This window comes from Nerophis ophidion, linkage group LG08, assembly GCF_033978795.1.
Source record: "Nerophis ophidion isolate RoL-2023_Sa linkage group LG08, RoL_Noph_v1.0, whole genome shotgun sequence".
In the NCBI taxonomy this organism is placed as follows: Eukaryota; Metazoa; Chordata; class Actinopteri; order Syngnathiformes; family Syngnathidae; genus Nerophis; species Nerophis ophidion.
In genome coordinates this window covers 34,681,423-34,706,868 of record NC_084618.1, presented here as the reverse complement: position 1 = coordinate 34,706,868, position 25,446 = coordinate 34,681,423, and the positions used below count along the sequence as shown (strand labels likewise).

General features: G+C 40.7%; 1 protein-coding gene across 2 annotated transcripts in view; it reads left to right on the top strand.

Moving 5' to 3' along the window:
- Nucleotides 1-12: 12 nt before the first annotated feature.
- si:ch211-57n23.4 (immunoglobulin superfamily DCC subclass member 3) overlaps nt 13-25,446 on the top strand; it is a 39,315-nt gene continuing 13,881 nt past the window's right edge. For both annotated transcript variants that reach the window (XM_061908366.1, XM_061908365.1), the window contains exons 1-6: nt 13-728; nt 10,742-11,047; nt 11,603-11,747; nt 14,584-14,714; nt 14,872-15,009; nt 15,087-15,245. In XM_061908366.1, the coding sequence (XP_061764350.1) occupies nt 680-728; nt 10,742-11,047; nt 11,603-11,747; nt 14,584-14,714; nt 14,872-15,009; nt 15,087-15,245 (928 nt within the window). In that variant the 5' untranslated portion in view covers nt 13-679. The remainder of the gene's footprint in view (nt 729-10,741; nt 11,048-11,602; nt 11,748-14,583; nt 14,715-14,871; nt 15,010-15,086; nt 15,246-25,446) is intronic.

Genomic DNA, 25,446 nt, shown 5'->3' with positions numbered 1-25,446 from the left:
GAATACAGGACGGACAGGAGAGTTGAAAAGTGAGCGCGAAGTACAAGACATGCACGTGAGGTTAAATAAAGTGGGGTTGTTCTCATTTTATTTTTATTTAGCAAGAAGAACAACAAAAGTAATACTTCAATTATAACCTATTACCGCAGGGACTGACGAGAGACCAAATATTAGGATTCGATTGATTAAAGCTGCTTGGGGTCAAAGAGCTCGCTGCCGGCTGACCTGGGATCAGCGTGTCCGTCTCAGGCCACAGCTGGTCGGAGCCGAGCGAGTGTCCGGCGGTTAAGATGAAAATGAATCAGGGCCTCTCAGGCTAATTAGCGGGCCGCCGCCCTCCGCCCCCGCCGTGTTGCGATTGGTCCTGAGGAGAACAACCTGCCGATGGCCGCCGCATCATCATTGTCCCTTCAACGGCAACAATGAGGCGGAATAACTAATGAGCTCGCCCGGGCTGAGGTCTCACTATTCCCAGCCTGGCTTTGGACGTGACCAGCAGCCTTCAGGGGGCCCGTCACCCCGCCAGGAAACCCGAAGAACAGAAATGCTGTAATATTCGGAAAAAAACAAAAAACATTTAGCCTGGCAACCAAAGAACGAACACATATAGTCATTTGGATTACTTTTTTCTTCACTATTTACATTTTTGTAAAGGATTTCACAGACGAGAACAGCAAAAATGAAAGCAAGAAGATTTCTCAGCGCCTTGACAGCAATGCTGGGTTTAAGTAAGTCCTGCACTTTCTTCAACTTTACAATGTCTGCTTTAACTTATATTATTGTCAATGTCCTATTTTAGAATCCTGTTTCTCATGAAAGATGCTGCCAATATTATTCTCATACACACAAAATATTCACCCATTCATTCTTTCATTCTCAAAATAATCTGATTCATCTCATCGTATGGAATAAAACTTACTTCAACAATTATTTATTTATTTTTATTGTGATTACTTATGGAGTATATTGTGAAGACTTTGAGAACAGGAAGTGAATTTTTTTTTTTGCAATTGTTACGTAAAAGAAAAGCGGTGGGATTAAATAAACTCTACTTCTTCCTACTCCTTTTCGAACATGTTGAAAAGAGAAACTGGAATTTGTGATGTATTATGTTGTATGCTTGCATGTTCGAAATAAACTCAAACTCCAAAAAAAAAAAAAAAGTTTTGTCTTTTTGAAACCCGCCAAACACTTGCACAGCATGTCTAAAAAGGAGAAGGAAGAAGCAGAGTTTATTTAATCATACCCACTTTTACATTTTTCGGAAATTACTGATCGCAGTTTAACACAAGCAGTTTATTTTCTAGCTTTGAATGAAAAGCAAGATGATGTTTGTCAATTAGTCATCAGACGATACATTAAATCATATTAATAGGGTAAAGGACCACCGTCCTCTGCAGTGGACATGTGTGGGTTTCTCTGATAAAAGCCCTAAACGGCACATTAATGTTTTTCTTTAAAAAAAAAGGCCCAAACCAACATCTTCTCCAGTGAATATTTGTGTTAATCTGTGAAAAAAGCTTCAAACCAGCATCCTTTTTTCTGTGGTTTTCTCTGATAAAATCCCAAAACCAAGCATTCTTTGCAGTGGACAGTTGTGTTTTACCGCATAACCACCATTCTCTACAATGGACATTTGTGGGTTTCTCGGATAAAAGGCCAAAATCAGCGTCTTTTGCAGTGGACATTTGTGTTTTTATCGAATAATAGTCCTAACCCAGCATCCTCTGCAGGGGATATTATGGTTTTCACTTATAATAGCCCCAAACTATTGTCCTTTTGGAGTGAACATTTGTGGTTTTCTCAAAAAAACAAACAAAAAAAAAAACATACCAGCGTCCTCTGTAGTGGAAATTTGTGTTTTTCGGAAAAAAAGCCCCAATCCAGCATCCTCTCCAGTGGACTCTGTTTTTTTTTTACATGTTAAAAAAAGCCCAAAACCAAGGTCCTATGCAGTGGTCACTTGTGTTTTTCCCCTGATAAAAGCCCAAAATCAGTGTCCTCTGTAGTGTACATTATATTTGTCACTGATAAAAGCCCTAAACTAGCGTCCTTTGGAGTGAACGTTTGTGGTTTTCTCCCAAAAAACCCAAACCAGCGTCCTCTGGAGTGGACATTTGTGTTTTTCCCTGATAAAAGCCCAAAAACAGTGTCCTCTGCAGTGGACATTTTTGTTTTTCTTTGGTAAAAGCCCAAAACCAGCATCCTCTGCAGTGGATATTATGGTTTTCGCTGATAATAGCCCCAAACTATTGTCCTTTGTAGTGGACATTTGTGGTTTTCTCCCAAAAAAAACCCACAGCAATGTCCGCTGGAGTGGATAATTGTGTTTTTCTCTGGTAAAAGTTCAAATGCAGCATCTTCTTCAGTGGACATTTGTTTATTTCAGAAAAAAAATCCCCAAACCAGCATACTCTCCAGTGGACTCTGTTTTTTTTATATCTTAAAAGCCCAAAACCAGTGTCCTCTGCAGTGGACATTTGTGCTTTTCTCTGATAAAAGCTCCAAACCAGCGTCTTTTGAAGTGGACATTTGTGTTTTTCTCGAATACAAGTCCAAATACCTCATCCGTTACAGTGGATATCCTGGTTTTCGCTGATAATAGCCCCAAACTATTGTCCTTAGGAGCGGACATTTGTGGCCCCCCCCACCCCCCAAAAAAACCCCACACCAGTGTCCTCTGGAGTGGACATTTGTGTTTTTCTCTGGTAAAGGTTCAAATGCAACATCTTCTGCAGTGGACATTTGTGTTTTTTCTCTGACAAAAGCCCAACACCAGCGTCTTTTGCAGTGGACATTTGTGTTTTTCCCCGAATAAAAGTCCTAACTCAGCATCCTCTGCAGTCGATATTATGGTTTTCGCTGATAATAGCACCAAACTAGCGTTCTTTGGAGGGAACTTTTGTGTTTTTCTCTGGTAAAAGTTCAAATGCAGCGTCTTCTGTAGTGGACATTTATTTGTTTTTTTTTTCAGAAAAAAATCCCCAAATCAGCATCCTCTCCTGTGGACTCTGTTTTGTTGTTTTTTTACATATTAGAAGCCCAAAACCAATGACCTATGGAGTGGACACTTATGTTTGTCTCTGATAAAAGACCCAAACCAGCCTCTTATGTAGTGGACATTTGTGTTTTTCTTGAATAAAAGTCCTAACCCAGCATCCTCTACAGTAGATATTATGGGTTTCGCTGATAATAGTCCCCAAAGGGACGGCGTGGCGCAGTGGGAGAGTGGCTGTGCGCAACCCAAGCGTCCCTGGTTCAATCCCCACCTAGTACCAACCTCGTCATGTCCGTTGTGTCCTGAGCAAGACACTTCACCCTTGCTCCTGATGGGTGCTGGTTAGCGCCTTGCATGGCAGCTCCCTCCATCAGGGTGTGAATGTGTGTGTGAATGGGTAAATGTGGAAGTAGTGTCAAAGCGCTTTGAGTACCTTGAAGGTAGAAAAGCGCTATACAAGTACAACCCATTTATCATTTATTCTATTTAAAGTAGCGTCTTTTGAAGTGGTCATTTGTGGTTTTCTCAAAAAAACAACAACCCAAACCAGCATCCTCTGGAGTGGACTTTTTTTTTCTCTGGTAAAGTTCAAATACAGCATCTTCTGCAGTGGACTCTGTTTTTTTTATATGTTAAAAGCCCAAAACCAACATTTTATGCAGTGGACAATTGTGTTTTCCCCCTGATAAAAGCTCCAAATCAGTGTCTTCTGCACTGGACGTCCTATGAAATGGACATATGTGATTTTCTGGAAAAAGCCCAGACAATTGGGCATTTGTGTTTTTCTCTGAATTTAGCCCAAACCCAAATGTTCACTTCAGAGGACACATGTTCTCAGCAGGTTATATATATATAAACAGATGGATAATAATTGTTATTACAATGTGGAAATGTAATGTGAACACTTAGATTCCAACAACACAAAGCTAACATTCAAGTTGTTTTCCTAGGTAAATTTAATAACTTTGCATATTGGATTTGTTTTAGCCCATCTTTGGACTTGTCCACCTTAATGCGATCATTGTGCTGACTCAGCAGTTAAGTCGACTCTTCTGTGCTGGTACTAAAATAAAAATTAAAAATGTGCTATGTCTAAAAAAATAAAAAGTAGGGAGGGTGTCGAGGGTTGTGCAGACGGTAAGGGGTTCAAGTCAATGACCTATGACCTGTGCAAGAGGGGGTAGGGCCGTGGGCTGCCCTGGCCAGCGGTGAAGCCTGCAAGGGGGTGTGTGTTTGTGTATGGGGGACACCCTGGACACAATAGGCTGCCCCCTTTCTTCAGTGTTCGGTGACATGACCCTCACACCCTCATCTCCATAAGACTACGTCCAGTCTGTGCTCCGATTGAGACCTTATTAAATCCAGGGTAATCTTCCTATCTCTGCCCTCCACCCCCTCTCCTATCAGCATCCATTCTTGTTTGTTGTATTTTTAGAACAATCTGCAGACAAATAAAAACAAGCTGCGGTCCAATAAGAGTGTCCCAGGCCACACTTTGCAGACCCATGAAGTCAGCGGTGAAATAAAAGATTTTTCCACTGTGGCGAAATATTAGCGCCTAACTGACTGAAAAGAAAAACAGAAGGGAGTAATGTACCGCAAGATGTTGCCATGTTACAAGAAGAAAAGTAGTCCTGATAATGAAGATGAGATGATACGCCAAGGTCAGACCATATTTCCTCCATTTGTGTTAATGGGGTCACTCTTTGTTGCTACGGTAACTGCTCAATATCAATAAACAAAAAGAAGAATGTCAACTAAAAGCTCAACCAATCTGATTCCATAAAACAGGAGATAACTGGGCACTGAAATGGTAAAAAGCAAGTAGTCAGTGATTTCATGAATAATTTCATCCAAAAAACCAATAAAATACTGTTTCCATCTACCATCAAAACACTGAATCTTATCCAGTGGTTCAGTTATTGTTACATGTAAATTAACCATGCACAGGAAAATATGACTTATTTTGGATTAGTCGTCATCTAGTCAGCCTGCCGAGGGTTTAAGAGGTTAAACAGAGTTTTTAGACATTGATCTTGGCCTGGAGAAAAGAGGCATGACAGACCCGACGCAGCAGCGACAAAAGCATTACTCATGTTTGCATAACATAGTCGTGAGAGTGCAGCAGTGCCTGGCAGCAGCAAGAGTTGAACTCCCGTCAATAGGACAATAAAAGAAGCCCTGAGGTGATGGATCTCATGTCCATTCTCCCTTGTGTCCTAGTCTAGGCCTTGCCATGCACAGTCAGCGTTTATAACCCCAACCAAACTGCAGTTTGGGCGTTTAATATACATGTGTACATGCATACATTAAATTAATACAAAAATATATATATAATAATATTATCATAATCTCCATGACACTTGAGGTGTTATTCATTTCATGTATTTTGTATTATTTCCTGTTAAGTGCTCTTATTTTTCTTTCCACTTTCTTTTTGCCTGGGGTTTCCACTACTCCTCTGGTCTGAGCGCTGATTCCCTCACCTGTCCCTGGTTGACAATCAGGACACACCTGTCTCTGGTTGTCAATCAGGATGTTTCTGATGCCAGGATGTGGCTGGATCATTTGCGTTCCGCTTCACACGCACTTTCGTTTGCTCTGTGGGTAGTTTAGTGCGCTTGTACATTTGTTTTGGTCTATTTCTTTAGTGTGGGTGGCACATTTTGGGGAAAAAAAAACACTTGCTCTCAAAAGGGTTTTTTTTCAAATGTGTGAAGTTCAGGGTCAGCAGCCCAACAATTGCATCATGGTCTAAGGGGGGGCACTTCTTACCGGACACATGCGCCCTCCCCCTTTGGGCACATCCATCCTCCCTTCTCCTGACTCTCTCATGACCCCTAAGGGGCTCGGGGTTACAGACACGGCGGTCCTACTGAGGGGGGTTGCTGGACAACCCCCTCCTTTTAAAATATCTCATTATTAGTCCTTACCCAATATTGAAAAGGCTCCAATCTACAGGGCTGTGCTTGCGCACGAAGTCCTTTAGGAATAAATACGAATGAAAAGCATCCATATTCATCAAATTGTATTTCTTCACAGTACATCACTCATAATCGAGACATGTGTTGTAATTCTGGGTAATATTTGGTGTGCATAACACATGTAACGGGGACATTTTGCATTCTGTTAGTATGGTGCTGCTTTGAATAGACAAGTACGAAGTGTTCTATGAAGAATATAAAAGCAGAATTCTGACATAACCTTGCTGATGTTAACCAGGAGCTGCAGACATGCTCCTTGCTTCCCAGGTTGCAACGCCATGTGTTCCATAATCGCATCGTCACAAAATGCAATGCATGTCACCCCTTGGGAGCCCTGAATTTCATTACTAGGTTCGACGGATGGGAAGCTCTGGGTGGGGGAGTAAAGGGGGGGTTCTGGGTCATATCGGCTCATTCAGGCACAGCTGAGCGGCAGGCTCGCAACCACCTCTGCATCTGCTGGGTGGGAGATCTCTCATTAGAGGAAGGGGCAGATGCTCATTTCAGGAATGACACATCAGTAAAAGAAATGACACAAACATACTCGTGTTGTTAACTGCTAGCTTGAATGTTTTGATGCGGGTATGGTTGGAATAGGCTGAGAAATGTGAGAAAAACACATTCATTTAATTGCAAATTAATCTTCTGGTTGGAAAATGCATGATTACAAAAAATGTGGGCATTTTTGGAATGTTAAAAATAGCCTGAATTAGCTAAATATTTAGTTTACATGTTCTAGATGTCATGTCTGTTGATCATGTTTTTGTTTGGCCATGTGCTGTTTGTTTTTTGGACACTCAGTTCCTTCTTTTTCACTCTTGTTTTGTCACCATAGCAACCATTAGTTTCACCTGTGTCACATTTGGAGTCTGTACCTGTTTTCACTAATCATGTCACTTATTTAAACTGAAAGTTGCCAGGAACTTACCTCTCTTCACTTCATGCCATGCTACCTCTGTTACTGATGCCAATCCATAGTTTTGCTTCTTGCCATGCCACGTAAGTTTTTGGTTTTTTATGTCACAGTTATCGAGTTTTGTTTCATGTTCATAGTTTTTTTTGCCCAAGTGCTAGTTTTTGTTTCATTAGCCAAGTGTTGTACTATCGCCTTTTGCGCGCCTTTTGTTTGTTCATTTTGCTAGTGTTAAAATAAATGATGTCCTTACCTTCATGCCTTGCCCGCGCCAACTTTCCTTTGCCTTTGGGGAAAACAAACCTCACAGTCCATGCTTTGACAGAAAGTCGCTGGGCTGACTTACTGGCAACTTTCAGTTTAAATAAGTGACATAATTGGTGAAAACAGGTGCGGACTCCAAATGTGACACAGGTGAAACTAATGGTTGCTATGGTGACAAAACAAGAGTGAAAAAGCAGGAACTGAGTGTCCAAAAAACAAACAGCACATGGCCAAACAAAAACATGATCAACAGACATGACACTAGAAAAGAAAGGGCATTGGTGTTACGGGAAATTTTGAATTTTGTGTGAAGTTTGGAATATGAAACATGTCACTCTCAATAAGTTGAATGTTTAGATGCTGAAATGGTTTGACAATGTAGGTAAAACTTGAAAAATAGTATCCATTCATCTTATTGGGATCGAAGGTTATCACAGAAAATGTGGAATTAGGGAACATTTTGGATTTCTGAATTATGTTTCAATGTTGGAAATGGTTTGAATTGGGTGAGAAATAAGGGTCAGCATTTTTGAGCATTTTACGATTCGGTTACGATTCAGCTATGATATATTCATCATTTATATCTATGACTTACAGTGTTTTGTCTCCTGATTTATTAAACTACTTGCTTATTTTCTCTTCTTAGCTGGTTACTATCTGCTGTAACGCAAATTTTAGTAAAATTTCTGTTGAGGTGTACAAATCATTTATTCTTTTGTTGTATTACTACTCCACGTTCAAGCTAGCTTAGCGGTTAGCACGGCTTCTCGTCCCCTCCTTTGCTTTGTTTTTGTCGACATTCGTTTTACATTTTAGAATCCTCTATTACTTTATTCGGTAAGCAATATTTTGACGTTTGTCCATCGATTCGGTATCTTCTATGTCCCAATCGGGGTGCATCTATCGATTTCATAAGAAACATGGAAGTAATAAACATTTCCAAAGATCAGAGACCATTTGTGTTTAGAAAATGTAGAATTTGGAGGAAAAACAGGAATTTGGGAAAATAGATATCCTACATTTTCTGAACTACAGAAAGGTGCGAAATGTGATACGTTGTCCTTCAATAGTTGTCATGGAAAGTTTGGAAATATTGTGGTATATGTCGACGCATACAGTAGTCATCACGTCCCGAGGACGTGTACATCTTGGAAAGGTTTCAAAAACCTTGCACAGAATAACAATTTTGGGGCGTAAATGTGGTGCGTTTATGCAAAATGTACAATTCAATTGAAAAGGAGAAGAATGTCATGTGTATAATAGTGTTTCAATTCTTACAGTGTTTCTATAGAATAAAGCGTATTGCATATCCTAAAGTTCACTCTTCATGGCAACAGTCACACATTTTGTTCCAGCAGTCGAGTAAAACATCTTGATTTAGCAACAACCTTTGCAAAAGTCCTTCAAATGTTCTTGATTGACTCTCTTCAGTTCCCCACATACACATACTCAAAACATTTGAATATAACAAAGTTAATTAATTTTAGCAATTCAACTTCAAATGTGAAACTCATATGTGATATAAACTCATTACATACAAAGTGGAATATAGCAAACTTGTATTTGTTATTTTGATGATCACGGTTTACAGTTTTTTAAAAACCCAACATTTTCTGAAATGATTAAATCAATGTTTTCATAAGTTGCAAGACATTAAAACTATATCAAAAGGAGTCTTGAAATATTTTGAGTTGCATGTCATTAGCTTTTGTCATCTATTAGTTGCTGGTATAAACAAACTTTGGCGAAATATCCAATTTTTGGGGGGTTTCACCTGTGTACCTGCAGTTGGATTTAGGTCGAAGCTCTAACTGGGCCAATGCAAAATATTACTGGCAGTGGGTTCCTGTGTTTTTGTTGTGTGTTTGTTAAACTGTGTACTTTTCTACAAGTATTTTCTTTGTGTCTCAGTCAGACAACACCAGACGAGCGAAACCAATCACAGTCAAGTTCAGCTGTGAGTTGCTTTGTCTCGAATGTGGGAACTGCATGACAATGAAGTTTTTTGGGGGCAGGCAGACGCAGGGCTCCATCGTGACATTGATAGGGCATTGTTGGGGTTCAAGTACGGTCTGTGATTGCTCTGGCTTTGCAGCTGGGAAGGAGACGGCGGCCGCCGCGTTTTGCATATGAGGTCATTAGCACGCGTAGACTGAGAGAAAAGATTGGGGGATGTACCACGGTCACGGCGAAGGGGTGACAAGGGTGCAATGGAGGAGATCTGGTGGCATGGGAAAGTCACCTCTGAGATGGATCTGAAAGGATGGGGGGACATGGGAGGGGTTAGGGGATGCATAAGAAGGGGCAGATGGTGCCCTTGGGTGCTTGATGGCTGGCGGAGTTTTGCAGAAGTTACTGGGGGCTGGGTGCAAATAAGCATAGTCACAACTTCATTGTCGCTGTAGGCCTCTGCTTCCATTGAGGCGCTCATAAACTTGACCCCTGAACCCAGTGCTAGTGTTCTCCTGCTCAATTGTTGTTGCCCTCTCTGCATGGACGGCTCACTGGCATTCTGCCGCTGTTGTTGCTCATCTTCGTAAAAGTGATAAATTCAGCGAAACCAACTCATCAGTCAAAAGATAAGTGCCCAGTGAAGTATTCTGAGTCAAACACAAAACGCTACTGCAGTTTTCGCTTGCTTCCCAACATAAATCCATGCTAAGAACTTAGTATGACCCTGAAAGAGTTTATATAATACTGTTGAACCTTCCATCCATCCATTTTGCGGGGGGTGGCTGTAGCCTATCTCAGCTGCATTCAGTCGCCACCTGATCACAGGGCCACTGTTGAACCTCTTACTATTAATCCTTGTATCATTCACAGGAATAGGTGTGCCAATGGATAAAATGAGCAGGCCAATGGACAGGCCAATGGGTAGAATGGGCAGACCTATGTGTAGAATGGGCAGACCTATGGGTAGAATGAGCTGACTATGTGTAGAATGGGCAGACCTATGGGTAGAATGAGCTGATGTATGGGTAGAATGGGCAAAATATGGGTCAAATGCTATACCAATAGGTGGAATGGTCAGACCGGTGGGTAAAGCTAAAGGTAGAATGGTAGAAATTTGGGTAGAATGGGTGGATGGGTATATGTACATGATCGAAGAAGCAGTGGAAGGTTGAGGCACAGCAAGGTGTAACAAAAAACTAAAGTGTTTAATCAGCAATCGGGGACAAACAATAAATTACATCCTCCTGAGAAACTTTTGTCAAGAGTTACACACTTTATGAAACAATAACTAGCTAAAACCAACTAAACTCAGGGACCATAAGGATGAGGCATTTAGGTGAAAATTGAACATGAATGTTCATGAGCTGTTCTGACATGTAAGACTTTCAAATTTGATTAAGTTCTCTGTTTCATATTCATTGAAATCCACAGAACTTAGAAGCGTAGCATTATTATGACTTGGCCCACATTGATGAGAAGAAGTTAATCCTTCTTAGAAATGGTTAGAGACACAAGACATGTGTAGTATTGTGTTGCACAAAAGTTACACAAACCTGAATACATTTAAATGTGGCAAAAGTTGTCATCTCAACCAAACAGAGTTTTAATGATTGTATTTTTTCTTCTCAGGTGTGTGTTGGTCCTCGGAACTGTCCTTCCTGCAGGAGCCCAGAGACGTGATTGCAGTGCGCGATCGCCCGCTCATGCTGGACTGCAGGGTGCAGGGCGAGGAACCCGTTCAGATCACGTGGCGTAAAAACGGAGTGCCTTTAACCACCAGCCCGCGGCTCCAGGTGCTGGCAAACGGCACCCTGTTGATCCAAAGCTTCCAGAAGCGCAAAGACGGCAGCGACGCTGACATGGGCGAGTATGACTGTGCCGCCCGGAATCGCTACGGCATGCTGGTCAGCCGTAAGGCCAAAGTCCTGTTGGCCTGTAAGTATTTTACATATACTTTGGGGAGCACAAACCTGAAATTGGTATTTCTAAATATCATGAGAAGATTTTGGCGTTTCCAAGTAAATCTGATGAATTACAGTATACTGTACGGGCAGCATTGTTTCGTAATTATCTTTTATTGCGCAAAAACAGTACGTAACCTCCTCCCTCCTTCCTCTTGACTATCAGTACCAATAAAACTGGGGTTTATGGGTAACCTGGCAGAGTTATAGCTATCATGTTTTACCTCAATGCAATGAGTCTCCATGGCGATACGCTCTAATTTGATGCCGTTCCTCTTGTATCGATTACCGCCATAATGTTATGAGGGGACACTCTCTGGGAAAGTGGAAACACCATTTTTGGAATTGCAGACATCCACTATGGTAGACATTTGTACTTTTGTTGAAAAAGGCTAAACACAAATGTCTCAAGAGGATATTGGATTCTTCTTCTCAACAATAATACATTAGGAGTCACTCTCTATAGATAACAATATAGTATTAATACATTTCCCATGTGCGCTGATGTGTTCAAATTTTTGCTTCCCAGCTCTTCCCAAATTCCACACGCACCCTATGTCAATGACTGTGGACGAGGGCGGTGTCGCACGCTTCCAGTGTCAGATCAATGGAATACCTGAGGCCAACATAACCTGGGAGAGAGACAGAGTGCCACTGAGCACTGATGACAACAGGTAATCACTGACACAGGACAACCATACTCACTTTCCTTTTCTTTGCCACGCTGCCATCAGCAGTCTACCTAATGCTTGGGGGACATATGTTCATAGGGAGAAAAAAGTTCAGTAAAAAGATCACAAGTGACATTATCCTTTTTTGTTATAGTGGCACACTCCTAAGTATTCTTCAAACTTTGTGCTATTGCATTACATGTATATTTTTATGCCATTTAATATGCCCACTTAAAATACAGTATAAATACTTTTTCTACATTTAAGACGCTAAAAATAATCTAATGTTGGTCAATACATGCTAAACTATCGATCAAAACATCCACAGCATGCTTTGTGCTTAAGCTGACCAATTAGGTTCACATACAATAAAATATCTAATTAATTAATAAATTATATTTAATTATAACAATATGCCGGCAGTATTTTGGTACGTTTAAAAAAAAAAAGGGGACCACAAAAGATTGTCATTATTGTGAAGTGAATTATATTTATATAGCGCTTTTCTCTAGCGACTCAAAGCGCTTTACATAGTGAAACCCAATATCTAAGTTCCATTTAAACCAGTGTGGGTGGCACTGGGAGCAGGCGGGTAAAGTGTCTTGCCCAAGGAGACAACGGCAGTTACTAGGATGGCGGAAGCGGGAATCGAACCTGCAACCCTCAAGTTGCTGGCACGGCCACTCTACCAACCGAGCTATACTTTGTATATATATGTTAAAATACTTTGTCTTTATTTTAACAGAAAATACATTTTATTGTACATTAAACATATGTTTCTTCTTCCAATCAGAGAACAATTATTCCATTAAATAAAAGAGTGAACATACTGGACAACTTGTATTTTACTTGTAAGTAAGCAAACGGGTTAGAAACATATTGTGTCATTTCCGATCTGTATACATATAATTCTGATGTTTTATTTTGTCAAAATTATGAGGGAAGAGGGGTAAAAAATGCATTAATAATCTACTTGTAATTAACTGTTAATATCTGGTTACTTTCTGTTTTAACATATTTTATCTAGACTTTTACTAAAATGTAATACGAAGTTATTCTTCTGTTGTTTGGATACTTTACATACGTTTTGGGTGATACTACGTATTTTGGCTTTAAAGCCAAAATACGTCCATTCTCCCTTTTCTTTATTTACACTGTTTTCACTTGTAAGTGCTGTGTGCGTGTGTTGACCGGCGACATGCTCGTGGGTCAATGTCACCACAGCACGCCATCATGGCATATTTTTTAAAGGCACTATAGTACCTTTTTTTATTCATTAATACCATGGTACTTTATTATTATCGGTATATCAAAGAAGACTACTTTGGACACATCTGTCCTAAGGTCACCAGAAGATGCTCATTCATAACTGTCAAAATTAGGAGTGCACGGATCGATAGATCAATGATCAATATCGGCCAATTTCCGTGAAAAGTATCTAATTGGCCAATGGCGGTTAATGCCTATCAATTCCGATCACAAAAGGCGAGTCCCTCTGGCTAATACTTTATTTCATTTTGGTGCCCCAGCTGACAAAGGCGGCCCAGCAGCTAACTATGTATTTCCATACAGTGTGGAGCTGCTTCTCTAAGTTATTAATCATCACCTCTTTGTGGCAAATAAAATGCATTTCTTGCAACGTACCATTATCACTGAAGGACAAGGCCTAACATGTTACACATCCAGTAGGACCAAGCAGAAGCAGCTAATCGTTAAGGCTAATTTAGCTTAAAACAACATAAAAAAAATGTAGTACATTTGAATAAGTTTCTTTAAGAAGGTCCTACTGATCAGAACATCCCTCATCAAAAATATAACTGTCATCATTAGATGATTAGCTACTAGTATTTAGAGCTAGCGCTAAGTGTTTCATCCTGTTCTTTTTCATAACAAATAGCATTTGAATTTATTCTAAAAATGTATCCTTAAGCAAAGGTCTTAACTCATTCTCTTTCTATGCCACATCAATGTAGAATGCAGTCCCAACAGGTGTAAAAGTAAGTGCGTCTCTATATTCCTTCAAAACCGCTCTAAAACAACACCTCCAGGCAACTTCAACCCTTTACTAATACCCTCCTCCATTCACATCCCATCTCCCCGGATTATAAATAACCTAATGTAAATAATCAAATGTACTTCTAATGTATTTACTTGCTCTTATGCTCTCTGAACTCCCTATGTTCTCTGCTGGCTGTACAAATCCTACTAAGTAAGACCTACACTGTTCCAAAGTCCATTTCTCTGTTGATGCAATTGTTGATGACTGAAGTACTGATATCAACCAAAGCTCCTCATCCCACCCCCGGATTGTGAATAATGTAAATAATTCAATCAATCAATCAATGTTTATTTATATAGCCCTAAATCACAAATGTCTCAAAGGACTGTACAAACCATTACGACTACAACATCCTCGGAAGAACCCACAAAAGGGCAAGGAAAACTCACACCCAGTGGGCAGGGAGAATTCACACCCAGTGGGACGCCAGTGACAATGCTGACTATGAGAAACCTTGGAGAGGACCTCAAATGTGGGCAACCCCCCTCCTCTAGGGGACCGAAATTCAATGTATATACTATGATGATTAACCTGTGTGATGACTGTATTATGCTGATAGTACTGTATATATTTGTACCATGAATTGATTAACGTGGACCCCGACTTTAACAAGTTGAAAAACTTATCCGGGTGTTACCATTTGGTGGTCAATTGTACTGAATATGTACTGAACTGTGCAATCTACTAATAAAAGTATCAATCAATCAATCAAATTTATAATGTTAATTTCAACTCCAAAGACTAAGTCCTGAAAAATATTGCCATGCTCTCCACATCCAGGTACACGCTGCTGCCAATGGGCATCCTGCAGGTGACGGGCGCGAGGCAGGCGGACGCTGGCGTGTTTCGCTGCGTTGCCGCCAACATTGCGAACACACGCTACAGCCACGAAGCCGTGCTTAACATCAGCGGTAGGTGGAACACGTCTGTGCCAGGTTCAGTTTGGAACTTCCTGTTTAGGAAGTGTCGAGAGAACACTCCAGAAGACTATTTTTAAACAAATCCTCGACATGTGGAAATGCATCAAACAGACATATGATTTGTCTATATACTTTTCTGTGATTGCAGGTGGAACCCCCAGAACTTACAAGGAGCCTGTCATCCTGTCAGGACCTCAGAATCTAACATTAACCGTCCATCAGACAGCCATCTTGGAGTGCATTGCGACAGGAAACCCAAAGCCGATCGTTTCCTGGAGCAGACTAGGTACCACAAGGACATTAATAGCAGGAAGTCATTGTACACTTTATTTACAAAAGTTATTTGTTTTTTCTCCTGATCAGACGGACGCTCCATTGGAGTCGAAGGTATTCAGGTTCTTGGAACGGGGAACCTGATGATCTCAGATGTTTCTCTCCAGCACTCTGGCGTGTACGTGTGTGCCGCCAACCGACCCGGCACCAGGATGAGACGTACTGCACTTGGCAGGCTTGTGGTACAAGGTCAGTTTGCGACTTAACTCTTAATTAACACATGGACCAAAAACATGTATTTGTTTTTCAAACTCTATCTCCTGCTGTATATCGGAAGGCCAAAACATCTCAAGCATATAAAATTTGTATCAAATATTTTTGTGGAGGTGGTCATAACGGACCCTACCATGAATTGATTAACGTGGACTCCGACTTAAACAAGTTGAAAAACTGAAAAATAGATTTAAACCCATTCATTCTAATTTTTCTCCTAAAATAAATCCATAAAAAGTGGATTAAATAGAGTAAGATTCAGGGACAAGAAAAAAATGTTGTCAACAGACCCTATTGACGCCATTTAAACAATCCGCGTATCTGCTCAGTGCAGACATGATCACATGTACACAGCATCGCCGCTGTTGCGACATGCCAGTTTAGCTGCTAGAAAAACAGTTAGACAGTCAGCGCGGATATCAGTTAAAGAGAAGCAACTAAAAATTTGCGGTGATGTTGTTATGATGGAATATACATTCAATGATAGCTAATGTTAGCCACCCAAATGGCTATCATTAGCGGGCAACACACATAACAAAAGCACATGCACATATTACCTACGGGCGTAGCTATGTCATTACATGCTGAAAGCCGTAAGTGGTGGGGATATAATGCTTAAAATACTTTGGAAAGTTAGCGACTTCTAGGCATGCGCGTCAAGGTTGCAAACAGCTTCTTTTTGTGGGGTCCCACTGAATTTTCCAAGACTGACTCAAATCATGACCGGTGGGTTCTGGGGCTAACTACATTGAAAACCTATCACCATCCCTGGTCATTCTCGCATGTGTATATGTTTAATCATTAATGTAATTACATGTGATGTGATGTCCGCCATGTTATGTGACTGATATCAGGTGTAGCTCAGTACATGTGTGTACGCAGTGGCGCACCGTGTGCTTCCCACCAAGCACTTCAGTGATGTCCGACTTCAAAGATTACTTCTCAAAATCAAGGTTCAACTTTATTGTCCCCGCGGGGAAATTTGTCCTGGACACAGTGCATCATTGCTTTCTTAACATACACAAAAACAACAGAACAAAAACACAAGCACAGACACAACCACAATCAGACAACTAACATTTAAACATCAGAGCATGGAGCTTGATAGACATGGGCGGCACTTTGATGTAGGCATAAAATCTACACTATGGAGATAAAGATAAAGTACCAGTGTGCATTGCACTAGAGCTCATGGATAAAGTGCTTGTGCTAAATTGTTTAGTTCTAAAGTGCTATGTGCTAAAAAAGTGCTAACCTATGTATTAACATTCTATTGCACATTGTTGGTCAGCTTAATGGAGGCTGGGACAAATTAAAATTTAAGGCGGTTAGATTTGCATAGTGGGACCCGGAGTCTTCTCCCTGATGGCAGGGTTCCATATTCAGGGAAGAGTGGGTGTTGTGAATTGCTTTTTTCCTAACTGCCTGCTCATAGATGCTCTGTATAGGCTCATATTCTTTCCTCCCTACGATTTTAATTGCTGTTTTATGCATGCCGGCCAGTTTGCTTTTTAGCTTAACGGTTAGGTTGCCAAACCATGAGGTGATCCCGTATCTAATGATGCTCTCTACAATGGCACGGTAGAAAATCATCATGATGTGGCTGCTTACGCCGTACAATCTTAATCTTCGCAAAAAATATAGCCTCTGTTGCAGTCTATTGCACAGTTTGTCAATATGTGTCTTCCAGCAGAGAAGATTATCAATATGAACCCCTAAATATTTATATGAGGATACCTGGGTGATTTCCTGATTTTTGATGACCACTGGCTCATGGTCAGTCACATTACTCGGATCCAAAACCATTTCCTGTGTCTTGGTCACATTTAGAATAAGATGGTTGGTATCACACCGCCTAATAAATAGGTCTATCTCGTCTTGGTGACATAAATACCATTATTTATGTCACCACATGACCATTGCTGGAGAAATACTATACAGGAACACATTTACGCCCTACTGGGCATTGCATCACAACAATAGTGTACAAAAGGGATTATTTTCTGGTGCATTTAAAAAAAAATTAAACCCATCAGCAATTAAAACATATCTTACGTGTTTCTGTCAAAATTAAAATTGCAAAAAACATTATAAGTGAAAAAATATTTGAACTCACAATTAGTAAAACCTGTTCGATGCCGTTCCCCGTTTCATCGCCAGAACAGCTGAACTAGCTTCCGCGGTTGGCCGACATCGCCTCACAAGATGTGGTTTCTCTTTAAATATCTCTACAAATGGCCTTGCGAATATATACCTGCCACATAATCGTTTTGTTTTACTGCTCTGCTATCCCGTAACTTGAAACTTGTGATTGGATACTCTCTTTGGAGTGACAAGTGAGTATTCAATCACAGTCTTGTTCACATCAGGCTACTGTCAAAAACTTGTGATCTGATTGGCTATTGCAACTGTCTCTTAACTCTGTGTTCTTATATTCATCCGCTAACGGTCCCAATGAGTATCCAATCACAAGACGCGTATATGTCACAATCAACTTGAGGCCAACTAGAAGGCCTTACTGTCAAAAACTTATGATCCGATTGGCAATCGCAATTATCTATAAATTCTATGTCCCCGTTCACTTACAGTGCACGGACGCCCACACTGTTGATTCTGAAGGCCTCTGGCAGATTTCGTACAGCATGGCAACATAATCTACCTGAATTCTGATTGGACACAAACTAAAACTAAAACCAACAGCACTGTCCATCCATCCATTTTCTACCGCGTATTCCCTGTAATGTCACGGGAGGCGCTGGTACCTATCTCAGCTACAATCGGGCGGAAGGCGGGGTAGACCCTGGACAAGTCGCTATCTCATCGCAGGGCCAACACAGATAGACAGACAACATTCACACTCACATTCACACACTAGGGCTATTTTAGTGTCGCCAATCAACCTATCCCCAGGTGCATGTTTTTGGAAGTGGGAGGAAGCCGGAGTACCCGGAGGGAACCTACGCATTCACGGGGATAACATGCCAACTCCACACAGAAAGATCCTGAGCCTGGGATTGAATCCAGGACTACTCAGGACCTTCGTATTGTGAGGCAGACGCACTAACCCCTCTTCCACCATGAAGCCCAACCAACAGCACTGGAACGAGCATAATATGACATGAAAATAATAAGAGTACTTTTAGATATTTAGGGAAAGTAAATTCCATCCCTCCATCCGTTTTCTACCGCTTGTCCCTTTTGGGGTCGCGGTGGATCGCTGGAGCCTATCTAAGTTGCATACGGGCGGTAGGTGGAGTACATCCTGAACAAGTCGCCACCTCATCGCAGGGCCAACACACATAGACAGACAACATTCACACTCACATTCACGAACTAGGGCCAATTTAGTGTTGCCAATCAACCTATCCGCAGGTGCATGTCTTTAATTATGATCATGATTTCTGGTTATGTTGCCTACTCAATGACCTAGTGGTTAGGGTGTCCGCCCTGAGATCAGTAGGTTGTGAGTTCAAACCCCGGCCGAGTCATACCAAAGACTATAAAAAAAAATGGGACCCATTGCCTCAATGCTTGGCACTCAGAATCAAGGGTTGGAATTGGGGGTTGAATCACCATAAATGATTCCCGGGCGTGGCACCGCTGCTGCCCACTGCTCCCCTCACTTCCCAGGGGGTGATCAAGGGGATAGGTCAAATGCAGAGGACAAATTTCACCACACCTAGTGTGTGTGTGACAATCATTGGTACTTTAAATTTAACTTTAAATGTTAGGCCAGCATAGAAGGCCTTGCTGGCCCTGACGGCACACCAATGTGTACGACATGACGCAGTATGAGTTGTCTATAAAAAACTGTGGGACAGAGATGTTTGAGGGCTTCATTAGGCCTCATGATAACGCTAATGTTAATATGTATGAGTGCACATTTGTGTTAAACTGTACATTGTACATTGTGTTTTTAGAACATTTCCTATTGCTCTAATTTTTTTCTGTGCCACCATTTTTTTTCATTCAGTAGCATCTTTGCTCCTAGTAAAAAACCTGAGCGTACAGTCCTATCCTGACCTATGTTGTAGGTGTGACAATGTCATATTTTCCCCACCATGACGTGAAAATACATTCAGTGGACTTTTTGTTTATAGTTCATGCTAAAACAATGATGTCCAAACAAGGCCCCGGTCCAATTACGGCCCACTGACGTCTTCAATTTGGCCCACGAGACATCAAGATTTCAACTATCAATTTGGTCAGGCAAGGGGGTTACATATTAAATTTAATAAACTGGCTGTTCAATAAGGGCTAGTAAATACTAAAAGTGCAACTATCATGCAGTGAGAGATACTCTACCTGTGTCTTGTGTGTACGTGTATGTTAGGTTGTGTGTGTGTGTGTGTGTGTGTGTGTGTGCGTGTGTGTTTCTTGATCATGTTCATTTGCAGTAGCAAAAGGGAAAGGGAAGAAGAGGATCAATAACAAAGCTCCGCCGTACGCCTTTGCCCTTGACTCCTCAGCAGAGGTGGATGCCGCTCGTGTAGCCAAAACAAACATACACAACACACACACACAACTATATTTTCCTGTGCCAACTTCACGTATGTAAACATTTTGATGGGTCAATGTTAAAAAAGTGCTGAGAAATAAGCATTATTCTTTCAATGTCCATCAAAACAAAAAAGCTCCTATGATGGTGTGTTTGAGCCTGGATGTTGGGGGTGGACCATCGTCACATGTCCTCATCCATCACACCGCAGATTGCCTCAGCCTACTCGTACTTCTCAGTGTCATTAGCTCCTTTTTTATTGGCTGTCCTGAGGTCAGCTCATTAACAACAAGACACAGGTAGCATGTAACAGAAAGCAAAAAAAATAAGCAATGATACCTATTCAAAGAAGATTATCCCTACTAAGGCATAAAAAAAATCTCTATCATGCAAGAAAACGCGCTGATTTTTATTCTATTTTAAAACTAAAAAAATTTAAAGTATATTACAGTATATTACATTATATTCTGTAAGTCAACACTCAATACAGTGTAGTCTGGATAACATATACATTTAATATACATACAATACATGATACAAAAACTAATTAAATGAACTAAATTACATTATTCTTTTTTAAAACAATTGAAAAAAATATTTAAAATCAAATTGTTGATAAAAAAATACTTTATTAAATATTATAAACGGCGTGGCGCAGTGGGAGAGTGGCCGTGCGCAACCCGAGGGTCACTGGTTCAAATCCCACCTAGAACCAACCTCGTCACGTCCGTTGTGTCCTGAGCAAGACACTTCACCCTTGCTCCTGATGGGTGCTGGTTGGCGCCTTGCATGGCAGCTCCCTCCATCAGTGTGTGAATGTGTGTGTGAATGGGTAAATGTGGAAGTATTGTCAAAGCGCTTTGAGTACCTTGAAGGTAGAAAAGCGCTATACAAGTACAACCCATTTATCATTTATCATTTAATTTCAACTACTGTACCATAAACACTGAAAATATTGCCTTTGTTGCCTGTCCTCTCCTCTTGCAAAATTAGACTTGACCATAATATCCTTCAGGAATATTATACTTCATTTTATTTATGTATTTATTAATTTTTTTACCTATTTACATACCCCACCTACAGCCCAAATGCAGCTGAGATAGGCTCCAGCTTGTCCATTTTGGCAGCCAAGCTTGCATGATTAACACTTGAATCATGGTTCTTATTTGTTACAATTCATTCTGAATCGACTGAAAATATTCAAGAATCAATTTTTTAGGCCATCTCCGCGCTTACTCACTGCACATGTATTCTTACGTCAGTAGCCAAAAATAGCTTTTGTAACCTGTAACATGTTTTGAAAATGTTGTATTATAATTTGTATTAGGTTTGCATGATACAGACGGTATATACGATATAAGTAATAATAATTTGATTGACCAGATTTTGATACTGCTAGTATATGAAAATGCATGTTGATGACACATTCTAGCAGTGTTCTGAAAATTTGACAGCGGCAAGCGAATGAAAGCGTCACCAACATAATATTAAACTACTGGTAGTGGCTAATGTTCCTCAACAGTGCAAAAACAACTTCTAAGTCAGCAATCTTAGCCTCCATGGTGGCAAATAAACTATGTTTTCCACAAGTATCATCATCACTTGAGGACGAGGAATAGCTAAACCTGCTACACTACACATCTTAGGAGCATAGTCTAACTAATTAACCAACTAACTAACTAATGTAAGCAAAGGTGGGTGGATTGATAAAAATATCAACAGTAACAATACCAAGTGCAATGGTATTTTGTGGTTGATACTACAGTGGTTAAATCAATATGTTTTATTATCAAAAATAATTGTGTTGTTTTTATTATTGTTTATAAACTCACTAAACAAATCACTGGACACAGGAGGGCTTTAAGGGCAAAACAGCTATGGATTAAAATAAGACCCAATAATAAAATATCATTGAACTGTGTTGGCCCTGCGATGAGGTGGCGACTTGTCCAGGGTGTACACCGCCTTCCGCCCTTTTGTAGCTGAGATAGGCGCCAGCGCCCCCACGATCCCAAAAAGGAAATAAGCGGTAGAAAAATGGATGGATGGATGAAATATATTTAATTGATATTGTTACACCGCCATCCTGTGTTTTTGTCTGATTATAATTGTGTTTAAAAATTTTATCATTTAATGATCTTAAACATTTCTAAAATCAGTATGTATAGATACCCAGATTTGTAGTATCACTCAAAACTAATGGAAAGTATTCAACAACAGAAGAATAATTGCTTGTTACATTTTAACGGAAGTATAGATAGAACAATGCTAAAAACTCACTCCTGTTCCTTTAAGTCCTGTTACTGAAATGAGTTGGCTTCAGCGTTCCTGTTCTGTAACCCTGTACATTGTTTGTTTGTCTAATCTTGAACGGGTTTGTGCTGAAAACAAAGTTTTGTTGTACTTGTGCAATGACAATAAAGACCTACCAACCTAGGAACCTTGTACAAAAAGGAAATAAGGTCGTTTGAGATGGACCAATACACATTTGCGTATAGTGCATTTTATTCCAAATGTGTCCAGACTTAGAATGAATGAGGAGCCAGATGAGGTGGTTCGGGCATCTGGTCAGGATGCCACCCGAACGCCTCCCTAGGGAGGTGTTTAGGGCACGTCCAGCTGGTAGGAGGCCACGGGGAAGACCCAGGACACGTTGGGAAAACTATGTCTCCCGGCTGGCCTGGGAACGCCTCGGGATCCCCCGGGAAGAGCTAGACGAAGTGGCTGGAGATAGGGAAGTCTGGGCTTCCCTGCTTAGGCTGCTGCCCCCGCGACCCGACCTCGGATAAGCGGAAGATGATGGATGGATGGATTGTTTTTTTTTGTATCTCGTGTCAGGCTCATGACATGAGTCTATTTTGGTATAATTCGGCTTCATGTTGTGACCGCACCAATCAATACCGTACACCCGCGTCACACTCTCACAATGATTGGCAGGGCCTCTGGTGTAGAATAGAGAACATATTCATGAATGTATTGATCTGGCTTCCCCGTTATTGCTTTAGAGAGAACAAAGAGCTTTGGACATCTGTTAACTGAGTCTGTAAATTGAGTTAAGAAGTTAGGAAGAGTTTAATCGCATTGAGGCTTAGATACTTGATATCCGTTTCAAGTACACTGTCATTGTTAGGTGCAATGTTTGGCGGTACGATAATCAATACTGTTAAGGAAAACGTAGGCAAACTTTTGGAAACATTTTTTCACTTACATAGTCTTCTCTGGAGTAAGGACTTAAGGGTTTTTCATGTCAAACTGGCAATAATAAGCAGCTCAGTGTTTGTCTTCTTGGCTTTAAACGAAATGGCTTTAAAACCAAACAATTGTTTTCTTTGAAAAGTGTAAAGGGAAAGTCATAGCTTAGATTGTTAGCGGTTGTTAGACTTGATCGTAGCAAATATTACGGTTTTTGAGCAGATGTTGAGTGTCTGCAAACATGTTTATCACAAGTCAAGTTCAGTCATTTTCTCGTCTCAAGTTTCACAACTGTGAGGTAGAGTGTGTGTGTGTGTGTGTGTGTGTGTGTGTGTGTGTGTGTGTGTGCGTGTCTCCGTCCCTTGCCATGGTCAGGATGACAAAGGCAGGAAGACAAAAGCTGGCGAGATGGTCAATACGTCGATACGGGGGCGCATGGATCTGGAGAGAAACGGAAGGGGCGTGACCAATGACCTCTGACCTGTCACCCTAACCCTGACAGGAGGTTGGGGGGACGTAAATGTGTGAAAAGGGCGGAGCTGAGGGAAGGAGGTGTGATGTCATCGTTAATTATGGAGGGCTAGAAGATGGATAGGATCCCACAAAGGGGGTTGAGGGTGACCCCGGGGGTCACAATGTAGAGGGAGACACAAAAGATGGCCAATTTATAAAATAGTGTTAGGAAATAAAAGAAAGACCCCCCGTGCCCCACCCCCACCCTTTGGTATTGTCCCGTCATAAAAGATATGCAGATCTTTTTTTATGCAAATTCAAACACTTCACTTGTCCTCAATCATATCAACAACTTTCACACACATTCACTAACAATATTACTATATTAATAATACTACAACTACCATAAATATTATTAATACGGACGGCGTGGCGCAGTGGGAGAGTTGCCGTGCGCAACCCGAGGGTCCCTGGTTCAAATCCCACCTAGTACCAACCTCGTCACGTCCGTTGTGTCCTGAGCAAGACACTTCACCCTTGCTCCTGATGGGTGCTGGTTGGCGCCTTGCATGGCAGCTCCCTCCATCAGTGTGTGAATGTGTGTGTGAATGGGTAAATGTGGAAGTAGTGTCAAAGCGCTTTGAGTACCTTGAAGGTAGAAAAGCGCTATACAAGTACAACCAATTTATCATTTATTCATTTAATACCATACAACAACATTACCTGTCTGTCACACACCCATTCACTAACAATGTTACTTTTATTAATACTGCTACGATAAGTATTAATAATATTTCTACTATTATACATACGTACAACAACACTATCTGTCCCAGACACATTCACTAAAAATGTTGCTATTATTACTACTACTACAATAAGTATTAATTATATTTCTACTATTGTACATACGACAACACTGTCACAGACACATTAACTAGCAATGTTACTATTATTAATAGTACTACTACTAGCATTACTATAATTTCTATTAATACAACTTTAAATACGACAACACATTCACTAACAATATGTTTACTTTGTTATTCCTATTATTACTCTTATTTACAAAACTACTTGGGCTTCACGGTGGCAGAGGGGTTAGTGCATCTGCCTCACAATACGAAGGTCCTGAGAGTAGTCCTGGGTTCAATTCCGGACTCGGGATCTTTCTGTGTGGAGTTTGCATGTCCTCCCCTTGACTGTGTGGGTTCCCTCCGGGTACACCCTGGCTTCCTCCCACTTCCAAAGACATGCACCTGGGGATAGGTTGATTGGCAACACTAAATTGGCCCTAGTGTGTGAATGTGAGTGTGAATGTTGTCTGTCTATCTGTGTTGGCCCTGTGATGAGGTGGCGACTTGTCCAGGGTGTACACCGATTGTAGCTGAGATAGGCACCAGCGCACCCCGCGACCCCAAAGGGAAAAAGCGGTAGAAAATGGATAGATGGATGGACAAAACTACTACTACACATTTCCTACCAGTGCCTGCACCTACACATAGACATACATACACGGATAGATGATAGATGGATGGACACACAAAGGAGTAGGTTGTAAATTGTAAATTGTATACTATAACCCAAGGTCAACACAATCACTGATCAATACATTGACGATAAGTCAGCTGAGCACGCTGACTATTTCCAGCATGAGGTTGGAACATTTGGAAAGATGAATGGGTGGACAGCTCTTCAGACACACACACACACACACACACACACACACACCGTTAATATTTCATGAAATATAAAAACAAAAATGTATGTGTGTCTGTGTGTGTGTGTGTGTACATAGTTATAAAAATATAAAGACAATTATGTTTAACATAAATTAAATACATATTTATTTTAATAATTAAATTAAATTTGAAAAAAAAAGAAGAAAAAATGTGCTTCTACTATTTAATAATAATACGTAAAAGTTTTTGTTTGGATAATTATACACTATGCATTTTTTCCAAGGTATCCAGACTTTAGGGACATCCTGGAAATGACATGTTGCTGGTGCAAGTTGGGGCATAATAATAATAA